A 17,596-nucleotide genomic window follows, 5' to 3' on the forward strand; every position below is an offset into this window, starting at 1 on the left:
TCTCTTCGCTGAGCTCCGAAAGACAGGCTCATTATTTTTACAGTACTGTGCCGGAATAATGTGCTTATTTACAAGCAGGGAACAGGGCGGCCTCTCAATTTAAGTTTAGGCATTAAATGCTACACCATTATAATGCACAGGGGGGAGAGAGAAAAAGGGAAAAATAACAGAACGCATCAGAAAGGAGCTCTGACAGAGTTCAGTGGTTAACGCCAGAGGAGACACAATCTCAATTAAAAAAAGAGGCATCGGCACGTTCGGAATTAATGGACCAGGAAGGAGGAAAGAGGCGCACAGGCGGCTGGTTTCGTTTTGAGTTAACGTCCACGTGACCGGGTCTGTTTCTCTCTCTCTCTCTCTCTCCGGGGTCGTGATGTAAAAGCAAGCGACGAAAAGCGGAGCTTTTTGACATTTTTTCACGTTGCGGGCGAAGTTCCGGTTCCCATCACCCCCCCCCCCCCCTTGTTCACGAGCGGATTCCGCTCTGCCGGGAGAAAATCGAAAAATCGATGCGCGCCTCTGCGGCTCCGAGCCTCATGGAAAGGAAGCGTTTAGGGAACGTTGGGAGGGCACCTCGACCCCTCTGAGCCTCATGGAAAGGAAGCGTTTGGGGAACGTTGGGAGGGCACCTCGACCCCTCTGAGCCTCATGGAAAGGAAGCGTTTGGGGAACGTTGGGAGGGCACCTCGACCCCTCTGAGCCGAAGTTTCGCGGCTCGCTGCGGCTCGGCTGCGTAGCAACGAAAACCCGGAGTCGGTTATTTTTGGGTTCCGTTGTTTTTCTGCCACAAAAATAAAAACAGATCCTGCTGTTGTTGTATCGCCTTGCGAATACCTGTGTGCGTGTACGCGCGCGCGCGCGCGTGTGTGTGTGTGTGTGTGTGTGGGTAGCGCGGTCATGCGTAAGGATAGCTTGAACTCGTCTGGCCACAGCCAGAGGCTAAAACTTCATCCTGCTGAAAGAATAAGTGAATCACAGTGCGGTCGACTTATTTTTATACGAAACCCTTGCGGCGAGCTTGTAAAGTCAATACCTCGGGTTTGCTTTCTGAAATTGAATTTATACCACCTGTTTGGCCAAGGATTTAAAACCCTGGCCAAGGAAATGATGATCCGATAAATCCACTCTCAAGAAGCTAAAACTGAATTCGATGAGACGTATTGATGAAGCGACAGAGAACACACTAAAGCGGGAGCTGTTTTTTTTTTTTTAATAGTTTTTTTTTATTTAAAAAAGGCTTTTTTTTCTCCCCATATTGGAACAGCCAATCATATTTATCCGTGCTTGTTGCCTCAGCCTATGCTGTTGATTCAGGAGACGGCAGGCAGGCACGTGCTCTCCGCTGACAGACAAGATGGCCGCCGCTGCTTCTTCTCAGCGTACCGCGTGAGTCCTGAGTTGGAGGAAGATGCTTCACGTGCAGCGAATGAGGTGGACTCGCTGAAAACTGGTCAGCCCCCTCCCCCCACCCCCAAAACCCCCCCCTACCCCACACTATTTCCCTGAGGGAAGCCCTGGGTCTGTGTTTTTAAATCTAAAATGGGCCTTTGATTTAGAGTTTCATCTGAACTGAATTAAGGCGGTCCCCCATGACCCGCCCCAGCAGTGATAAAGCCAGCCCGTAAACAAGCGCCACATAAATGAATTCCAATGTCAGAGAGGTTAACACACCAGAATTTAGTGCAATACACACACACACACACACACACACACACACAAAATAAATAAATAAACGGCTGGACGTTTCGCACCATGCACACTGAACTCTTCGGCTAATGAGTAGCCTTATGTGTGTGCAGTGGGGATGGTGAGCGCGCTAGCTACGCAAGCTAGCACGCTAGTGGCCCTCCAGCACAGGCGCCGAGCCGACGCTGTGCTTTTCCTGTAATGCCTATATTATAAAATCAATGCGGGGTGAGCGGGTATTTCTCATGCACGCCTGACAGACGGAAATTGAGCAAGGCTGAAATAGCATCCCGCATCTCCGATTCTCGAGCAGTGCCTTAACATCCCCCAACGGGGGAAAGGGGCGATTTACTGGCCCTCCGGAGCTTCCGGAAACGCTGTCCCGTAGAGGCCCGCGGAGCGCGGTGATGAAAGGTATGAGCGAGCGAGCATAAGTGGCTTTGATTGATGGCGGGGGCGCTGACTCGCGTCCGCCAGAGAGACTATGGGAAAAGTACATTAGCCCCGCCCCCCATTTACCGCCAGCCGTTTAGCAGGGCCAGCTCTTACGCAGAGAGACTTCAAACCCTTTAAAGTACTGTGACATCACATACGGAACATTCTAACGCTGAACGGAACATTCTAACGCTGAACGGAACATTCTAATGCTGAGCGGAACATTCTAATGCTGATGTAACAGTCCAAGCCAATGGTAACTGAAAGCAAGCAAAGAGTTCCAGAACATGGATTTGAAATTTGGAAAGCAGAATGGAGCAGGGCTGGGGCAGTCGCCAGGGGTACCTGCGATCCGGCAGCACAGTGACAGGGGTGGTATTTCTCTAAGATAGCGCCGAGTTATGGGGCATATTTTTGGGACAGGAGCGGCGTTATGCGTTATCGGTAAAGTGCACCGTCGACATTTCCCGGGGGAAAGGGGCCGTATTTTAGTGTTATGAGTGGAAGCTGTGGACTGTGTGGCAGCGTAAAAGGGTATTAGGGGTTATGCAGGTACAGGGCCTGCACCTGTCCCCAGTTCACTGGGGTCCTGTGGGGTCACCAGGGCTGCACTGAACAAAGGCAGAACTGAGAATGTATGGTGGGAGTATCGCGACAGAACAAGGGTAATATTGCAACAGTATGAGAGAAGCATTGCGACAGTACAAGAGCCATATTGCGACAGTACGGGAGAGCTGTGTTGTGACAGTACGAGAGAGCTGTATTGCGACAGCATGAGTGCTCTATTGCGCCAGTATGAGGGCCCTATCGCGACAGTATAAAGTCCGTATTGCGCCAGTATGAGGGCCCTATCGCGACAGTATAAAGTCCGTATTGCGCCAGTATGAGGGCCCTATCGCGACAGTATAAAGTCCGTATTGCGCCAGTATGAGGGCCCTATCGCGACAGTATAAAGTCCGTATTGCGCCAGTATGAGGGCCCTATCGCGACAGTATAAAGTCCGTATTGCGACAGTATGAGGGCTCTATCGTGGCAGTATGAGGGCTGTGTTGCGACAGTGCGAAGGTCGTATTGTGCCAGAATGGTGTTGCAGAAGGAGGCTGACCTGGTGCAGCAGCTGTCGGAGCCGGTGGAGCTGGGACTCCAGCTGCTTGTTGTGGTCCTCCAGGATCTGCATGCGGGCCTCCAGACGGCCCTTGTGCTGCCGCAGGAGTTTGGCCTCGGCCAGGAGGTCGGCCTCCTCCGCCCCGCCGTGCTGCCCCGCCAGCTCCGACACCGCCCTCTGACCGTGCTGCTCCTTCAGCTGCTCGTACTCCAGCTGCAGGTTCCTGTATGCGCAGACGCACGCATGAGCACACACACACATGCACACACACACACACGTGCACGGACATGGACACACACACACGCCCACGCACACACACAGACACAGACACACATGCACAGACACACACACATGCCCACGCACGCACACAAAAGCACACACACACACACACCCACAAAGGCAAACACACACACACAACACAAAAGCACGCCCACAGAGGCACACGGATAAAGAAGAGAATTTCACCCCATTAGCACTGAGCACAGGCAGAGAGAAAAGCAGACTGTTACAGTGGATGTGATAACTCAGCCCCATCACTGTAAGAGCCTGCTTTCAGAAGCTCACACAAAAGAAGCTGGGAAAAAAAATCCATTTGGAGAGTCTGGGATTCTGTGAGCCAGGAAAGCGACTGCCTGTGAAAATGGAGATGGAGCCAATATCCCCAAAACTCTTCAGGAATGGAGGGCCAACAAAGATCTCACATAAAATGTGGGGAAAAAAAACAGGAGCGAAAAAAGGTGGGGCAGGAAGGGCAGCCATTTTTAATACCGTAAAAGGGTTTAAAATATGATCCTGCAAATGTGGAATAAAAACAGTTCTGCAGTCAAGGCCATGGCCCCCTCCCTCAGTGAACAGGCCCAAGGCCCTGCCCCAGCTGCACTGTACAGAGTTAAGGCCCCGCCCCCTCCCACTGTATATGGGCCTAAGCCCCCCTCGCCCGCCCCCCCACAGCCGGGCGGGGGGCTGTCTGCGGACGTTTTTACGCCCCCCCCAGGCTCCGCACCTCGCGAGCACCGGCCGCTACATTTCACCCCCCCCCCGGTCACGTTCGGGGGAGAGGCCGTTTAAGCTCGGGACGCCCGGTGAATAACGGCGCGTCCTTATGTCACTGCGCTCCGCCCGACCCGGCCCCCGGCGGGGGGGGGGGCGTGCCAGGAGCCCGGCGGCCGCGGGAACAAGCCGTCGCCGCCCCACTCTCACAGTTTTACGGCGGTTTAAGTCATCGCCGGTATGAGGCGGCGGCTCGTGTTTATCGCCGCGGCGACGGCGGTAAAGACGTGAGCTGCGGGACCTGTTACCGCTAAAGCGGGCGGGTTGGGGGGGGGGGGGGCTGATAAATCACCGGCATGGGATGGGGGGGGGGGTTGGGGGGGGGCAGTGGACTCCACGGGGCAGCTGGCCCCAACTCTCTCCATTTCCTAATCAATAGGCAGGCTACATAAACTGCAGGAGCCAGACTGTGTGTGTGTTTAGCGGGGAAAGTGTCTGAGGGGGGAGGGAGTGGGGGAGGGAGTGGTAAGAAATAAAGAGAGAGAGAGAGAGGAGGGACAATAAAACTAGAGGAGTGATGAGAGAGAGAGGAAAGAGTGTGTGTGTGTGTGTGTGTGTGTGTGTGTGTGTGTGTGAGAGTGTGTGTGTGTGTGTGTGTGTGTGTGTGTGTGTGTGTGTGTGCACGGATGAGGGATGGACATAAAATGTTTGAAAGAGGTTGTGGCAACAGGAGGACAGAGGTTGAAATTCTGAAAAACTGATTAAGAGGGGAGAATCTGCCGGATACTGACAACAGACAATATGGAAAAGGGGTGGAGCTAATGTACACGGTGTAGGAGGGGCTACATTACCCAACCCTGTGACGATGTAGGAAGGGGGGAGAAGCGAACGGCAGGTTTCGGGAGGAGCAGTGCAGACAGAGAGCTAAGTGGTAAAGACACAGACAGTGGACAACGTAGGGAGGGGGTGGAGGAAATGAGTTTTTGGGAGGAGCGGTGCAGACGAACAGGGGAGTGGGGCGAGGCTCAGCAGGGTGGGACGGGGCAGGGAGAGGCCAGCGCGGGGCGGGGAGGGGCGGGACGGTACCTCTGCTCCTCCTCCAGGCGTGCGATGATGCGCCCCAGCTCCCCCCTCTCCTCCCTCTCCACCGCCTGCAGGATCTGGGCGGGGCTCTGGGGCTGGCTGAGGGGGGACTCCCCCCCCCCAGGGTCTGGCAGTACTGCAGGATCAGGGTGTGCTCGTCGTCACTGCAAGGGAACCATGGCAACCAGGTGAGGTGGGGGCGGGGGGGGGGGGGGGTGTCAACTGTCACTCAAGCACACGTGAGTTTGAGATCCCCCCAGCACCACCACGATGAGTTAGCACATCATGCACACAGAGGACGAGAAGATATATAATTTCTAAAAAGAAATGGTTATTTTCTTCTACTTTTCATGCGATTACTACAATATTATGCTGTCCTCTCTTAATGTTAAATTGAAACCGGAGCAATTTCTCGAATGATTTTTCCACCGCGCAATGTTCTTAATTTATTGCAGCTCAATCCGCTTCTGAATGTAGTTTTTTTTTTTTTTTGTGGGACCATAAAAAGCCCACAGAATAGAGAAACCTGCTTGAGCTGAATTTTTTATTTATTTATTTATTTATTTATTTTTGTTAAATTGGATCTCTCGAATCTTAAATCTCTTAAATTGGATCCCGCTCGGCGTTTTTACTGGAGCACAATGCTCTCATTACCAGCGAATGAGCTCCCCTCATTAACCTACCCGGAGACTGAAGTCTGTCTCATCAGACGCGGAGCGGCGCCAACAGCTTCTCGTCTGAAATAATTACGCGGACCAACAAGGCCGAACGCTTCCCTGGCTCGCAGCATCGGGAACCGAACTGCAGCGCCGCTAGAGAGAAATCTACTGCGCCTTCAGGATGACGATCAGGTGCACCAGACAATAAAATCAGACGGAAAGACACATAAAAATAACAGCCGTATTAACCCTTTGAAGTGTAGGTTTTTGGGAATGTTTTTTTTTCTTCAGTGTTCTAGAGTCAGTGTTCTAGAACTCTTCATTGTGTCATTGTAGTGTCACTTGCTGAATCAGCAGTAATGCAGCACATTGCAGGTCTACTTAATGTATGCGTGTACAGCACATACATTGTTGATGCATGAACATGTTTTAAAACATTGCTTATGAAGCATTATGTACCGCTTATAAAGGAGTTATAAAGCTCTTGGGAAGGATACGGGATAAACGATCACCACTGGCATTATATGAGGACAAAGTATACTTCTAACAGAGCTGATTTAACACGACATTTTACTGTATTTACTGTTGAAGGGCATCTTGACTTTTACCCTGGTAAAGCGGATATCGGCATGTTCTCAGGCCCTACATAACACACAACAGCGTTCTGAACGCAGTACTGACATCGACTCACAAAAGGAGAAAGAATTAAATAAAAGCTTTTTTTCAATTAATTCTATTTCAAGCCACACATTTCTATTTTTTTTAAGTCACTTTCAAGGATTCCTGCAAACGAAACAATACGAAACATCGCGAAAGGCTCCCTTAAAACGGAAAGCCTCTTCGAACCGCGCGACAGCCTAACGCATCGGACGGAAAGCTGCAGTCCCCGGCTACTTCCACCCATGAATTTGATGACTTCTTCTAATGGCTTGAGACGGTTGTGGCGGCCCTGAACGTAATGACTGTACTTTACTTAATCGGCTCGGTGCGCTGATCTGATGAGAGAGAGAGTTCTTTAACGTCTGAGTGCCGAAGATGTCATTAAACCACGAGGCAAACTCCTCCTACAACAGCGCAAGAAGTGGGGGGGGGGAGGGGGCATTAAAAGGGACTATATTTACCCGGTATAACAATGTTTAATGCACAGTCGTTAGCCGGCAACAAGCTCGGCGAGGGGGAACGGGAAGATGTAGCCAATTAAAGGATTCTGCAGCAGGGGAAGGGGACTGCGGGCGGGGAAGATCGAAACAGAGCGATGCCGCACCCCCTGGCTCGTTCACGAGAGGTTCCTGCCGGGAGCCCAGAATTCGGTACACAAGCACAGACTACAGTCAGGCACATGATGGCAAATACCCTGCTAAAAACTAAAAAATCTGCAAAAACGCAAGATTCCCTACGGCCGGGCCACGCCCGCTACGTTCTCGCAGACCGAACCGGATTAAAGGAGCAGCGTCTTGGGAGGGGACGACGGAAGAGAGGAGAGAAATAAAAGGAGGGAGAGCTTCTGTCAGGCTGAACACCCAGCGCTCAAAATGAGGAGCGACTCTGTGTGCGCAAATTGGCAGGAAAACGGAGCGTTCTATCATCTGAGACTCATCCAAGATGTCACAGATGGGACAGCTCCTCTCACAGGGAACCAGGGGCGGTGGGGAGGGGGTTTGTACAAATCCTTTGTTTTTTTTTTCGAGAGTCAGATCAGGTCTGTGTGTGTGTGTGTGTGTGTGTGTGTTTGCGGGTGAGAGAACATCAAAAATCCTTTCTCTACGGCTGCCAAGGAATTGGTTGGGCGCCACGACAGGAAGTGACATCAATCGACTGCCGTGCAAACAGATGCTACCTAAGAGGTCACTCTAAGTGGGGTGGGGGGTTGGGGGGGGTACCAGGCTCTCGGTAATTAACAGAGGCGTCGATGACAACACACATTGCCTCTGCCAGACAGATAAGAGGAAACAAACACAGGTCCTCAGACGTTCAGCGTGCAGCCCAGCTAATTAAGCATTTCAGCTCTTCAACGCCAATCGGTTCCGTGTGTTCGGTTCGTCAGTGCCGAGTGCGGATCTAGAAACCGATCCGAGGAGGTTTAAAAAAAAATTAAAACTTAAAAAAGACTGTTGCAACAGACAAGTTCTTTGTGGCAAGAAATGCGCATCGAAAGTCAGCGGCGGATTCAAAGAAACATCGATGCGCTCGAACGCAGTGAACAGGACGCACTGCGGTTTGACGCACAGCGACGCCTACGCTCTGAGTCACGCTCCAGCGCTACGCCTTTCAACAAAGTTAGCGAGCCAGTGGAGCGCGAGACCGCCAAAGTCCCTCCCCAAAGTTTGGAGAGTCTCTGGGATTTAAGCCGTTAAAAAAAAAAAAACACTCCAACCTCACAAAAAAACAAAACTAAACTCACGAAACACCTCCATCTCACTGAAGCGTCCCTGAAAGATCGGCTGGCTCGCGCGGAACGCTGTTTAAAAAATAATAATAACCTCCGGCAAAATACAAATCTCTTGGAAGATTCCCCCCCACTCCCCTCCCCAAAACATCACCAGCTCCTCCACAATGTTGCCTCCCTGACACAATCTCCCTCTCATGTCTGAAAAATCAATTTTGAGGCAACAGCATGTAGCAAGACTGCGTTCAGTATATACCCTCAAGCCAGCTAACTAAAACCATTGGACACCTGGGAGAATACCTATATATTCGGACAGGGCTACTCCGTGAATAGTTGCTGTGGTGTTACTAAGTGTCCATCCCCCCCTCTCCCCCTCCCCAGCAACAAACTCAAAACACTCCCTGTGAAATTGATCAAAAAAAGGACACCAAATCAGTACCTCTGAAAACACTCAGCTTGGATGAAGACATTTAGGTTAAGCTACAATCCTCTGAGGAAGAGGAGGCCCGGGGCCTTCGTACCCCGCACGCACCCGCCATCGTCTGCTACGCCACTCCAGAATCCCCGGGGTTTGGACCACCATCTCGCTCATCGCCATTCTAGTCCTTGTTATTTAAAAGGACTCCCCCCACCCTTCCCCCCCCCCCACTTGTCTTCACACGCTTATGCTTTTCCAGCAATGACTAATTACGAGGAGGGAAATGAAAGCCTGTTTTTGTTATTAAAGTGCTGTTATTGACTTGCCCAACACGGCTTCCTTCGCAAAAAGCGCTGCACTCTGAGCACTCTGGCCGTGAATCGCATTAGCATTAAAATCTGTTAGCGCCGCGGCGCTCTCCTCATCCAGCGCGTCTCACAAATATGTGTGTGACAGCGCGAGCGCAGCCACCTGAGTTACGCGGGCGCCGGTGGCCGACTCGGCTGAACATAATTCCCCAGACCAGCGGGTTTTTATTACATTACAGGACATTTACACTCAGCAGACGGGTCTTTATTCCGAGCGACTTAACAGAAGCGGGGGAACATCGCCGTTCACTCTGAGGAATACAAAAACTGCCGCGTCGGCACGGAGACAGAGAGGAAGGGCCCCATTAAGAATCAACGCGTGTGAAGTTAGCTTATCTTTACGCGGCTTTGAGCTGTAACATCGTTATCCCAGAAGGAAGTCTGAAAATGAAGGAAATAAGATGGGTACGGATGGCCTGGGGAGCTGTTTTATCTGTATGTATTCCTCATTTAAATTACTCATTACATTATGCAGTATCAGTAAAGCACTCAGTATATAACCTAGAACTACAAGACAGACTTTGAATATAGATATCACCGAAAGCCATGAACATCATATATATGTTAGCAACCTCTATTAACCCATTAAGATGCAAGATCATAAATATGTGGTTAGAGTGTTCTTGACTGAACATTCTAATGCTGATGTCACAATCACTGCTGGTAACTGAAAGCAACGGAGTTCGAGAACATTCCAATAAACCTACTCTTCAAAGGGTTGAGTACGTAAGGTAGGCGTGGGGGAACCAGGATGCAGTCTGCAGAAGCCAGTCTACAGTCCACGCCCAGGGACGGGCAAGGGGACCGGCTGTCCGGACTGCCTGTGGGGAGGACTATCCCACCGCCGGGGTCAGTACCGCACCAGATTACGCCGGTAGGTCAGTGTAGCGCCTGCCTACCCTCTCCCTCGTCAGCTACAGAGCTTGCAGCGCGAGCGCAGGTGCATGCGATTAGGCATTCCGAAATGGAAGGTAAAAGAGGGAGACAGCATCAAAGAAAATGGATTCAGAGCAGGTGTTGTACATGAAACGCTAACCTGCCAAAAGCAAAGCTGATACCAAAAAAAAAAAACTAATTCTCAGAGCTCATTACAAAAGGAACAGGAATCTGTTGTTTCCCCTCTCATCCGGGCTGGCGAGGCTTCTGAGCATTAAGCCTGACGCGCCGCGGCGGGATTCCTAATTATTTCAGCTGTTTTGCTCGGGATCCTTCAGCCCCGCGCTCGGTTGGCGGGTTGGCGTGCTCGCTCTCCGAAAGCGCTCCGGTTGGGGGGGGGGGTTCGGTTCTCGCCGTTCCGCGCGCGGGTTTCCTGAGGTGAGGGAGCCGAGCGGGGGCCTTCCGGTCTGGGCTCTGCGTTAGCATTTTTTCCCCCCAAGGAGCGCGTGTGCTCCTAAGTTGAAAAATTTAGACGCACACTAATACATCCCAATTTAGTCGATGTAGCTCATAATTTTTTTTTTTCCAGTTGGCACACACACCAGTTTTCAGGCGCAGATGCTCCTAAAATGGGAGCTCTGTAGGGCCCCTGCTACAGGTAGGTGGACGGCCTGACGACCGCAGCACGAAGTCGTCAGAACCCCCACGCGTTAGTCATCCCGCCTTCGCCCGAACGCTTGCGGCGGCGCGGTTAACTCGATCGGTTCCGCTCCGGCGAGCTCAACCCGCCGCGCGGTCGGGGGTGGGGGGGTGGGCGTGCACCCAGACCAGGGGTGGGCCTGGAGGGGGGGGGGGGGGGGGGGGGGGGGGGACACACGTCAGTTCCTGAATTTCACCGCTGCAGCTCTGCTCCAGTCGTTCACCCGACCCGTCGTTTTATCTGGATTTCCTGAAAAGCTCATGAGCTGAAAAGTGTGCTCACGCTCCTGCAGGAGATGTGGCTTCCACCACCACCACCTCAGCCTCAAAGTGAACCGGCACAGCCGCACGCTGATAACTGCCTAATTGATCCGCGGGTGATCGATGGAAAAACACACGTCGGCATTCGCGCCGGCCCTCAAGGAATGGGCCCAGATCCTTCTCCTAGACTTCAATTAACAAACGATTTCACCCACGGTGGAAAAACTTTCTTCTGTCTCAAAAATCACTTCCGGCTTAATTAAGAAAAATGGCTTTTCCGTGTGCTCAAGGATAAATAATGTAAAAATGTGTATAATTTCCAGGGAACAGCCCTATTTGCTCCCGAATTATTTGGGAAAACGTGGATAAACGCAGTTCAACGTTATCCAGGAGTTCCAAAGACTGAAGAGCTGGGGCCTCCGCACGTCTCTTCGTCTCTCCAGAGAAAGCGTTTGTTTTTCTTTCTCTCTCTCCATCCCACCTCCGCACTACCAGCACGGCGCATCCTCCACGAGGCGTAATTACAGACCGGCTGTCTGTAGCTCCAGCGGGGCATTAATCTACTCTGGCAGCCCGAGCGAAAGTGTTCAAGTCTGAACTCGGCAGCCAGACCGGAGCGTTCAATCAATTCGATACCATCGGGGTGAGACGTGAACCGCCACCCCGCCCCCCGTAGTCCCGCCCACACACCCGCTCGGACCACTGGGGCGGACGGAGGACCTTCGCGGACAGCGGAACGGCGGGTATGGACACTTCTCCAATTTCTGCTCCCTTCCTGCCCCCCCTTCCAAATACTCAATTACCCCTTATTTTCTCCCAGTGAAATTAATAATGCCTGACCCCCTCCCCAAAGCATAAACCGGTCCCAACGACATAAACTAGTCAAATTAGGCATTTTGACCACTCCCACATGAGTAAACCCCTCCCCCCAATGTACAAGCCCCCCCTTGTCTAAACCTCTCCCCCTTTTTGCAAACAACTCCCCCAATGTGTAAACCCCTCTCCTGGTGTGTAAACCATTCTCCCTTTGTGTAAACCCATCACTCAATGTGTAACTTCCTCCCCCTATGTGTAAACCCCACCCCCAATGTGCAAACCTGTCCTCCGGTATGTAAACCCCTCCCCCTTTGTGTAAACCCCACCCCCAATGTGTAAACCTGTCCTCCGGTATGTAAACTCCTCCCCCTATGTGTAAACCCCTCCCCCTTTGTGTAAACCCCTCCCATTTGCAGAGAAGACTTACACGCTTCCAGTCGCGGAGCTGCTGTCTGTCGGCAGAGAGCCGTTGGACCTCTCCATCTGTGCCAACCTGCGAAGGGGAGACATTAATCTGACAGAGTAAACGAGGGTGTGTGTGTGTGTGTGTGTGTGTGTGTGTGGGGGGGGGGGGGGGGGGGGGAGAAGGGGGGGAGATGACACGAGAACAAACGAATCCAACGTCAAACGTGTTGGCGCCGTTCGAAAACACCTGCAGCAATTTCGCCCCCGTAACATTGCTGCCATGGCTACTGCAGATGGGTGTCCGGACGAAGTGAACCTCTTAACGTGAAACGCCAGGGAGATGCTAACACAAAACGAGAACCGATGTCATACCACTCGCGCGCAATCCAAACGCAAGCCAACGCATGCAATTCTCCATTTTATCGTTCGCTAAACCCAGTGACCTCAACAGGAGTCTACTGAATGGGGTGTCTAACGCCATGCTTTGCTTGTGCCGACAGATCTGTACCGACAGCAAGCAGAGATGTGAACTGCACACAAACGGAGAAGAAGAAAAAAATGGCCTCACTTCAACACTTCCACATTTGTTCTCACATTTTAATTTAACACGAGCATGCAAAGCACTGACCCCCTACAATCACGCAGCAGTTCTAACTGGTTTACATACTGTATGCCGCTTTGAACATTGTCCTAGCATGAAATAGAAGTGCTCGGTTAATTTTGTACTTGACATACGCATATGATGGTGGCTCAAAATATATAGGTCTGAGGAACCCCTAAAAAATCTTCTTAATCAAGTGGTAATATTCTTTTAAGGTGTTTTTTTATGGTTTGCCAGTTAATAAGGAGTTAAAAGTTCCCAAAATGTGCCCACAAAGAAGAATCCAGTGGACTACATAACGCTGGCGAAAAGGCCAAGAATGACTGGATGAAGATGTTACATAAAGGCCTGTTTTCTCTCCACCACCGTGCAGTATGTACAAACAGTGCAGCCCTTATGCTACAGATATTCGCTGGTACCACTGATAGGCTTATGCTGTTACGTTCTGATAGAGCAAAAAGACTAGCGCTCAGCCAATCTGTTGTACTGTACATCTGTGAATCCAGCAGTCAGGATTGCTTAGGCAAGCCCGGCCTAGACAAGACATCTGTTGTGAAACAAAGTTAACCAGTTAATTGGCACCAGATCAACACAGATATCCTGCTCACATGCTGCCTTAAATTAACTCCTGCTCAGAGATGTGCCCCCCCCCCCCTTCCTGACTGGGTCACGTACAACTCTTTTTACGCTGACCTCATGACCTGCTGTTTCATCAGTGAGTAAAGCACAAGCGGAGGGAGGGAATGTCTCCCCCTACAGGACGGGGTGGAGAATTGCGGTCGGTACCTGCTGGCGTACTGCTCTATCCTGGAATGAGTGTCGTCCTGCGAAAGCTGAGGAGACTGGGAGAGCCTGGGGTGGGCGGGACAGAGAGCAACGGACAAACTCAAACAGTCGCTATGGAAACGGCAACAGACAAAAAAACAAAAGCCCGGCGCATTCCAGTGTACGTTCATCTATGTGTAACTCATCAAATGCATTTGGTGAGTTAGCAGATCGCTAGAATTGAGTAATTAAAACTGCGTTGGTGAAATGAAAAAAAAAAGAGCAACACTTTTGTGATTTGGTGGGTTAGTCGATATTAATGCTGCATAAATTCAGGCCAGAGTGCATACATTGAAAACAAACAATAAAATGAAAAGAAAAAAAGTATTTCAAAGACTGGATGATCAAGCAGTGTTTGTTAGTGCCAGCCAATGCAAACGACGTGAATCGTAAAATATGGAGGAAGAGAGAGCAGCAGGACAGGGGCGTGCAATGAGCATGCTCAGAGGAAGTGGAGGTAGGGGTGGGGGGGTGGGGGGGGAGTTTGTCGATACTCACTCATACTGCTCTGGACACATGCTGATGAGCGTGACAGGGCTGTAAGAGAAACGGTTTAAGGGGCGGGGGGGGGGGGGGGGGCGGAGGAGAAGAGGAAATCACAGGACAAAATATTTAGGGCCACTCCACAAAGGGATCAGAGCCAACACAACCAGAGGCAAGCCTGGAGGATAACAAAACAGGGGTACGACTGTTGTGACATCATCATCATTATGGTGGAACTCAAGAGAGCAGCCAATCACAGAGTACATTCATAACGACCAAAAGAATAACATTGATGGTGATTGGTGGATACTACTTCCTGGATCGCCAACAGGGATAGTGAGAAAACACACTCGTTTCACCATCACGTTTTTCTGTTGGTGGTTACCACCAACCCTTCCTGATTGGTGGAGGTCCTCTGCGTTCTCAAGGTGATGATACAACTGTCCGTCCTTATTTTATTATCTCTATCTGCCAGGTAATCAGGTGTGGCCAACAGGAAGGGTTTACAACGATGCACAGGACTCCCAAACGAACACCGGTTATCGGCGGCTAGCCTCATATCGATGGAAGCAGCACAATCTGCATAAGGACGCCAACGGTATTCTGAGAACTCTCCGTACCCAAAAATCATTTGTTTTTCCCGAACTGTCTGACACTCGTCAAAATATGGACCGTGCTTAGATTCGGCATCGGCTAATGCGATTTAATTTCCCGGGAACGGTTGTGGACGAAAACTCGCAGCTATTCTTAGATGCGTAAGAAATGGCATTTGCCATCGTTCCAAAACGATCACGGTCAGAATCCGTTCCGTGGCCTATAATTCCATTTATTTTCTCATATCTTCTCAAAATGACTCTATTTTTATTTATTTATTTTTTTTACCGTGCAAGGAAGGATGAAAGTCCGTTAATATGCTTCCGAATTTTAATGAGTCTAAACATAGGCTTGAAAGCACGAGCGCCTTCTCTTTTTTTTTTTTGAAAAGGAAAACATCGAGATGTTAAAGATAATTGTTTTGGAGATTAGGATGAGACGGTTTCTTGTTTCGGACGAGCGCGACGGTAGGAACACGGCCGCCCCCGTCATTGGTATGCAGCTAACAGCACGCGCACTCTGCTGGAACGATGTTCCGCGTCTCCGCGGATGATTTCGATTTCATCAGATAATTCGGGAGAGTGAACAACCGATCTATTTAGGAGTCCTGTGCCCGCGTTAGCCCACTGGGAAACAACACTTCAGCTGTTACACAACTTTTTCTTTTCTTTTTTTTTTAAACAAGAGTGCAGCACAATATTAAATCCGCATTCAATGTTTACGGTAAGTTATTTTCAATTTTTTTTTCTGGGTAACCTCAAAAAGTACTTGCATTCTTGTAAAAAAAAAAAAAAGAAAGAAAAAAAGACAAACAAATAGGTCAAAGGAAGAAGAGCAGAGGGTATTTATTCTGAAAAATGCTGCTGTACACAGACAGCGCAAACAGCCCTGCTGGTGTCAGCGGCTTCTTTGCATCCATCAGGATAAACCTCGCATGAACATCCTGGTTACGGGAATAATTAACAGGTTTTTATTAAGACTTAATGCAACCTATATCAACATCGCGAGGCTATGGAGGCAGCTCAGCTAATATATTTAACATATGTTGAAAGTAAACAGAAAGCTGTTTTTTTTTTTTTTGACTGGTGTAACTCTATAAATCTACTCACATTCCAGTCAGATTTATTTCAGTTCTGTCAAGAATGTGGACAGCTGTCTGCCCCGTAACATAATATATATATATATATATCAATAGATAAATAAATAAATAAATTGCTAACTGACAGCAGCCCTAGGCTGGAGGCCTTACTGCAGACAGGTTTGTTATCTCGCATCACGGTCAAACCGAAAACAAGAACAGAAGCCCCCTGATATCGGGGGAAATAGGACGAACATGACTTATTCCATCTGTCATCTCCCGTGACTCCTCTAACAACAACAACAAGCCCATTCTGGTCTCGAGAGAGAGGGAGAGAGGGAGAGAGAGAGAGAGGGAGAGACAGAGAGAGGGTGGGGGGGACGAGAAAGAGAGAAGGGAACAGGGAGAAAGAGAGTAAGAGTGAGACAGAATGGGAGAGTGAGAGAGACAGAAAGAAAGTGAGAGAATGGGAGAGACAGGGGAAGAGAGAGACAGAATGGGAGGGAGATAGAGAGAGAGAGAGGGGGAGAGGAAGAGGGAGAGGGGAAGGGGGAGAGAGAGGGTGGGGGGGAAGAGAGAGAGAGAAGGGAAGAGGGGGAGAGAGAGAGAGGGTGGGGGGGAAGAGAGAGAGAGAAGGGAAGAGGAAGAAAGAGAGTAAGAGTGAGACAGAATGGGAGAATGAGAGAGAGAGAGAAGGTGTGAGAGAATGAGAGAGACAGGGGAAGAGAGAGAATGGGAGGGAGATAGAGAGAGGGGGAGAGGAAGAGGGAGAGAGAGGGAGGGGGGGGAGAGAGAGAGAGGGTGTGGGGGAAGAGAAAGAGCGAAGGGAAGAGGGAGAAAGAGAGTAAGAGTGAGACAGAATGGGAGAATGAGAGAGAGAGAGAAAGAAAGTGTGAGAGAATGAGAGAGACAGGGGAAGAGAGACAGAATGGGAGGGAGATAGAGAGAGGGGGAGAGGAAGAGGGAGAGAGAGAAACGCAGAGAAACCAGAAGTGCTCGTGTAAATGATGAGGGCAATCTCCAGCAACTTCTCAACAAAAAAAAAAAGAGTTTTTAAGGGCAAAGAACATTCTGCCTGAAAACCTGACAAAAATACAGCAGCCAGCCAGCCAGACGCTATCTGACTCGCTTCATTACATATGTCCTTAAAGTTTTATATGACACGAGAACAACAACCACAACCACAAAATCAATAATAAAATAAAATACGTGGCATCTTAAGACATCACGTCCTTGCTCCTTCAGACTCCCCCACTGAAGGGTGGGCCGCAGTCTATAGTCGACACAGCTTTACCTCCGTCTGGGGGGAGGAGGAGGAGGGTGGGGTGTTGTGGGGGGGGGGTGGTGATTGAGGCGCTCGCTATATGCAGAGAGCACCATATGCTTAAAGGAAGAACTCATTAGCTTTGCGATGTAGCAGCCAGGCGGGCTAAACACTCCATCTGCCCGGCGACGCATTTAACGGCACCTCCCACGTCCCCGCCTGTCGTCTTAAAGGTTCCATAAACCGCTCGGAGGCCGACGGGGGGGGTGGGTCGGGGGGGGGGGGGGGAGGCGGGTAACGGCTGAGCATTTTAACGCTCGCGGGGCTACGCGAAAGCTATCAGACGCTCTCTCTCTCTCTGTGTGTGTGTGGAACCCGGGCGAGGGCAACAGCATCCGCGTTCGCACAACAAGGCGAGAGAGAGCGGGAAACCTAATCGAGCACCGATCTCGGCAATTAAGCCGTTAACTGAAGGAGGAAGCCGACGTAATGGAACACGACTCCGATCTGTCCCGCTCGTCGTGCGATATTAAGGGGCTGTTCCGTTATTTTTCCGAGCTCGTC

General features: G+C 50.5%; 1 protein-coding gene across 1 annotated transcript in view; it reads right to left on the bottom strand.

Moving 5' to 3' along the window:
• utrn (utrophin) overlaps positions 1 to 17,596 on the bottom strand; it is a 197,365-nt gene that overhangs the window by 8,195 nt on the left and 171,574 nt on the right. Inside the window, 6 exon segments of the mRNA XM_035420281.1 lie at positions 3,227 to 3,449; positions 5,303 to 5,418; positions 5,421 to 5,463; positions 12,210 to 12,275; positions 13,575 to 13,640; positions 14,112 to 14,150. Coding sequence (XP_035276172.1) covers positions 3,227 to 3,449; positions 5,303 to 5,418; positions 5,421 to 5,463; positions 12,210 to 12,275; positions 13,575 to 13,640; positions 14,112 to 14,150 — 553 coding nt within the window.

Source organism: Anguilla anguilla, chromosome 6 (assembly GCF_013347855.1).
Source record: "Anguilla anguilla isolate fAngAng1 chromosome 6, fAngAng1.pri, whole genome shotgun sequence".
Taxonomy (NCBI): Eukaryota; Metazoa; Chordata; class Actinopteri; order Anguilliformes; family Anguillidae; genus Anguilla; species Anguilla anguilla.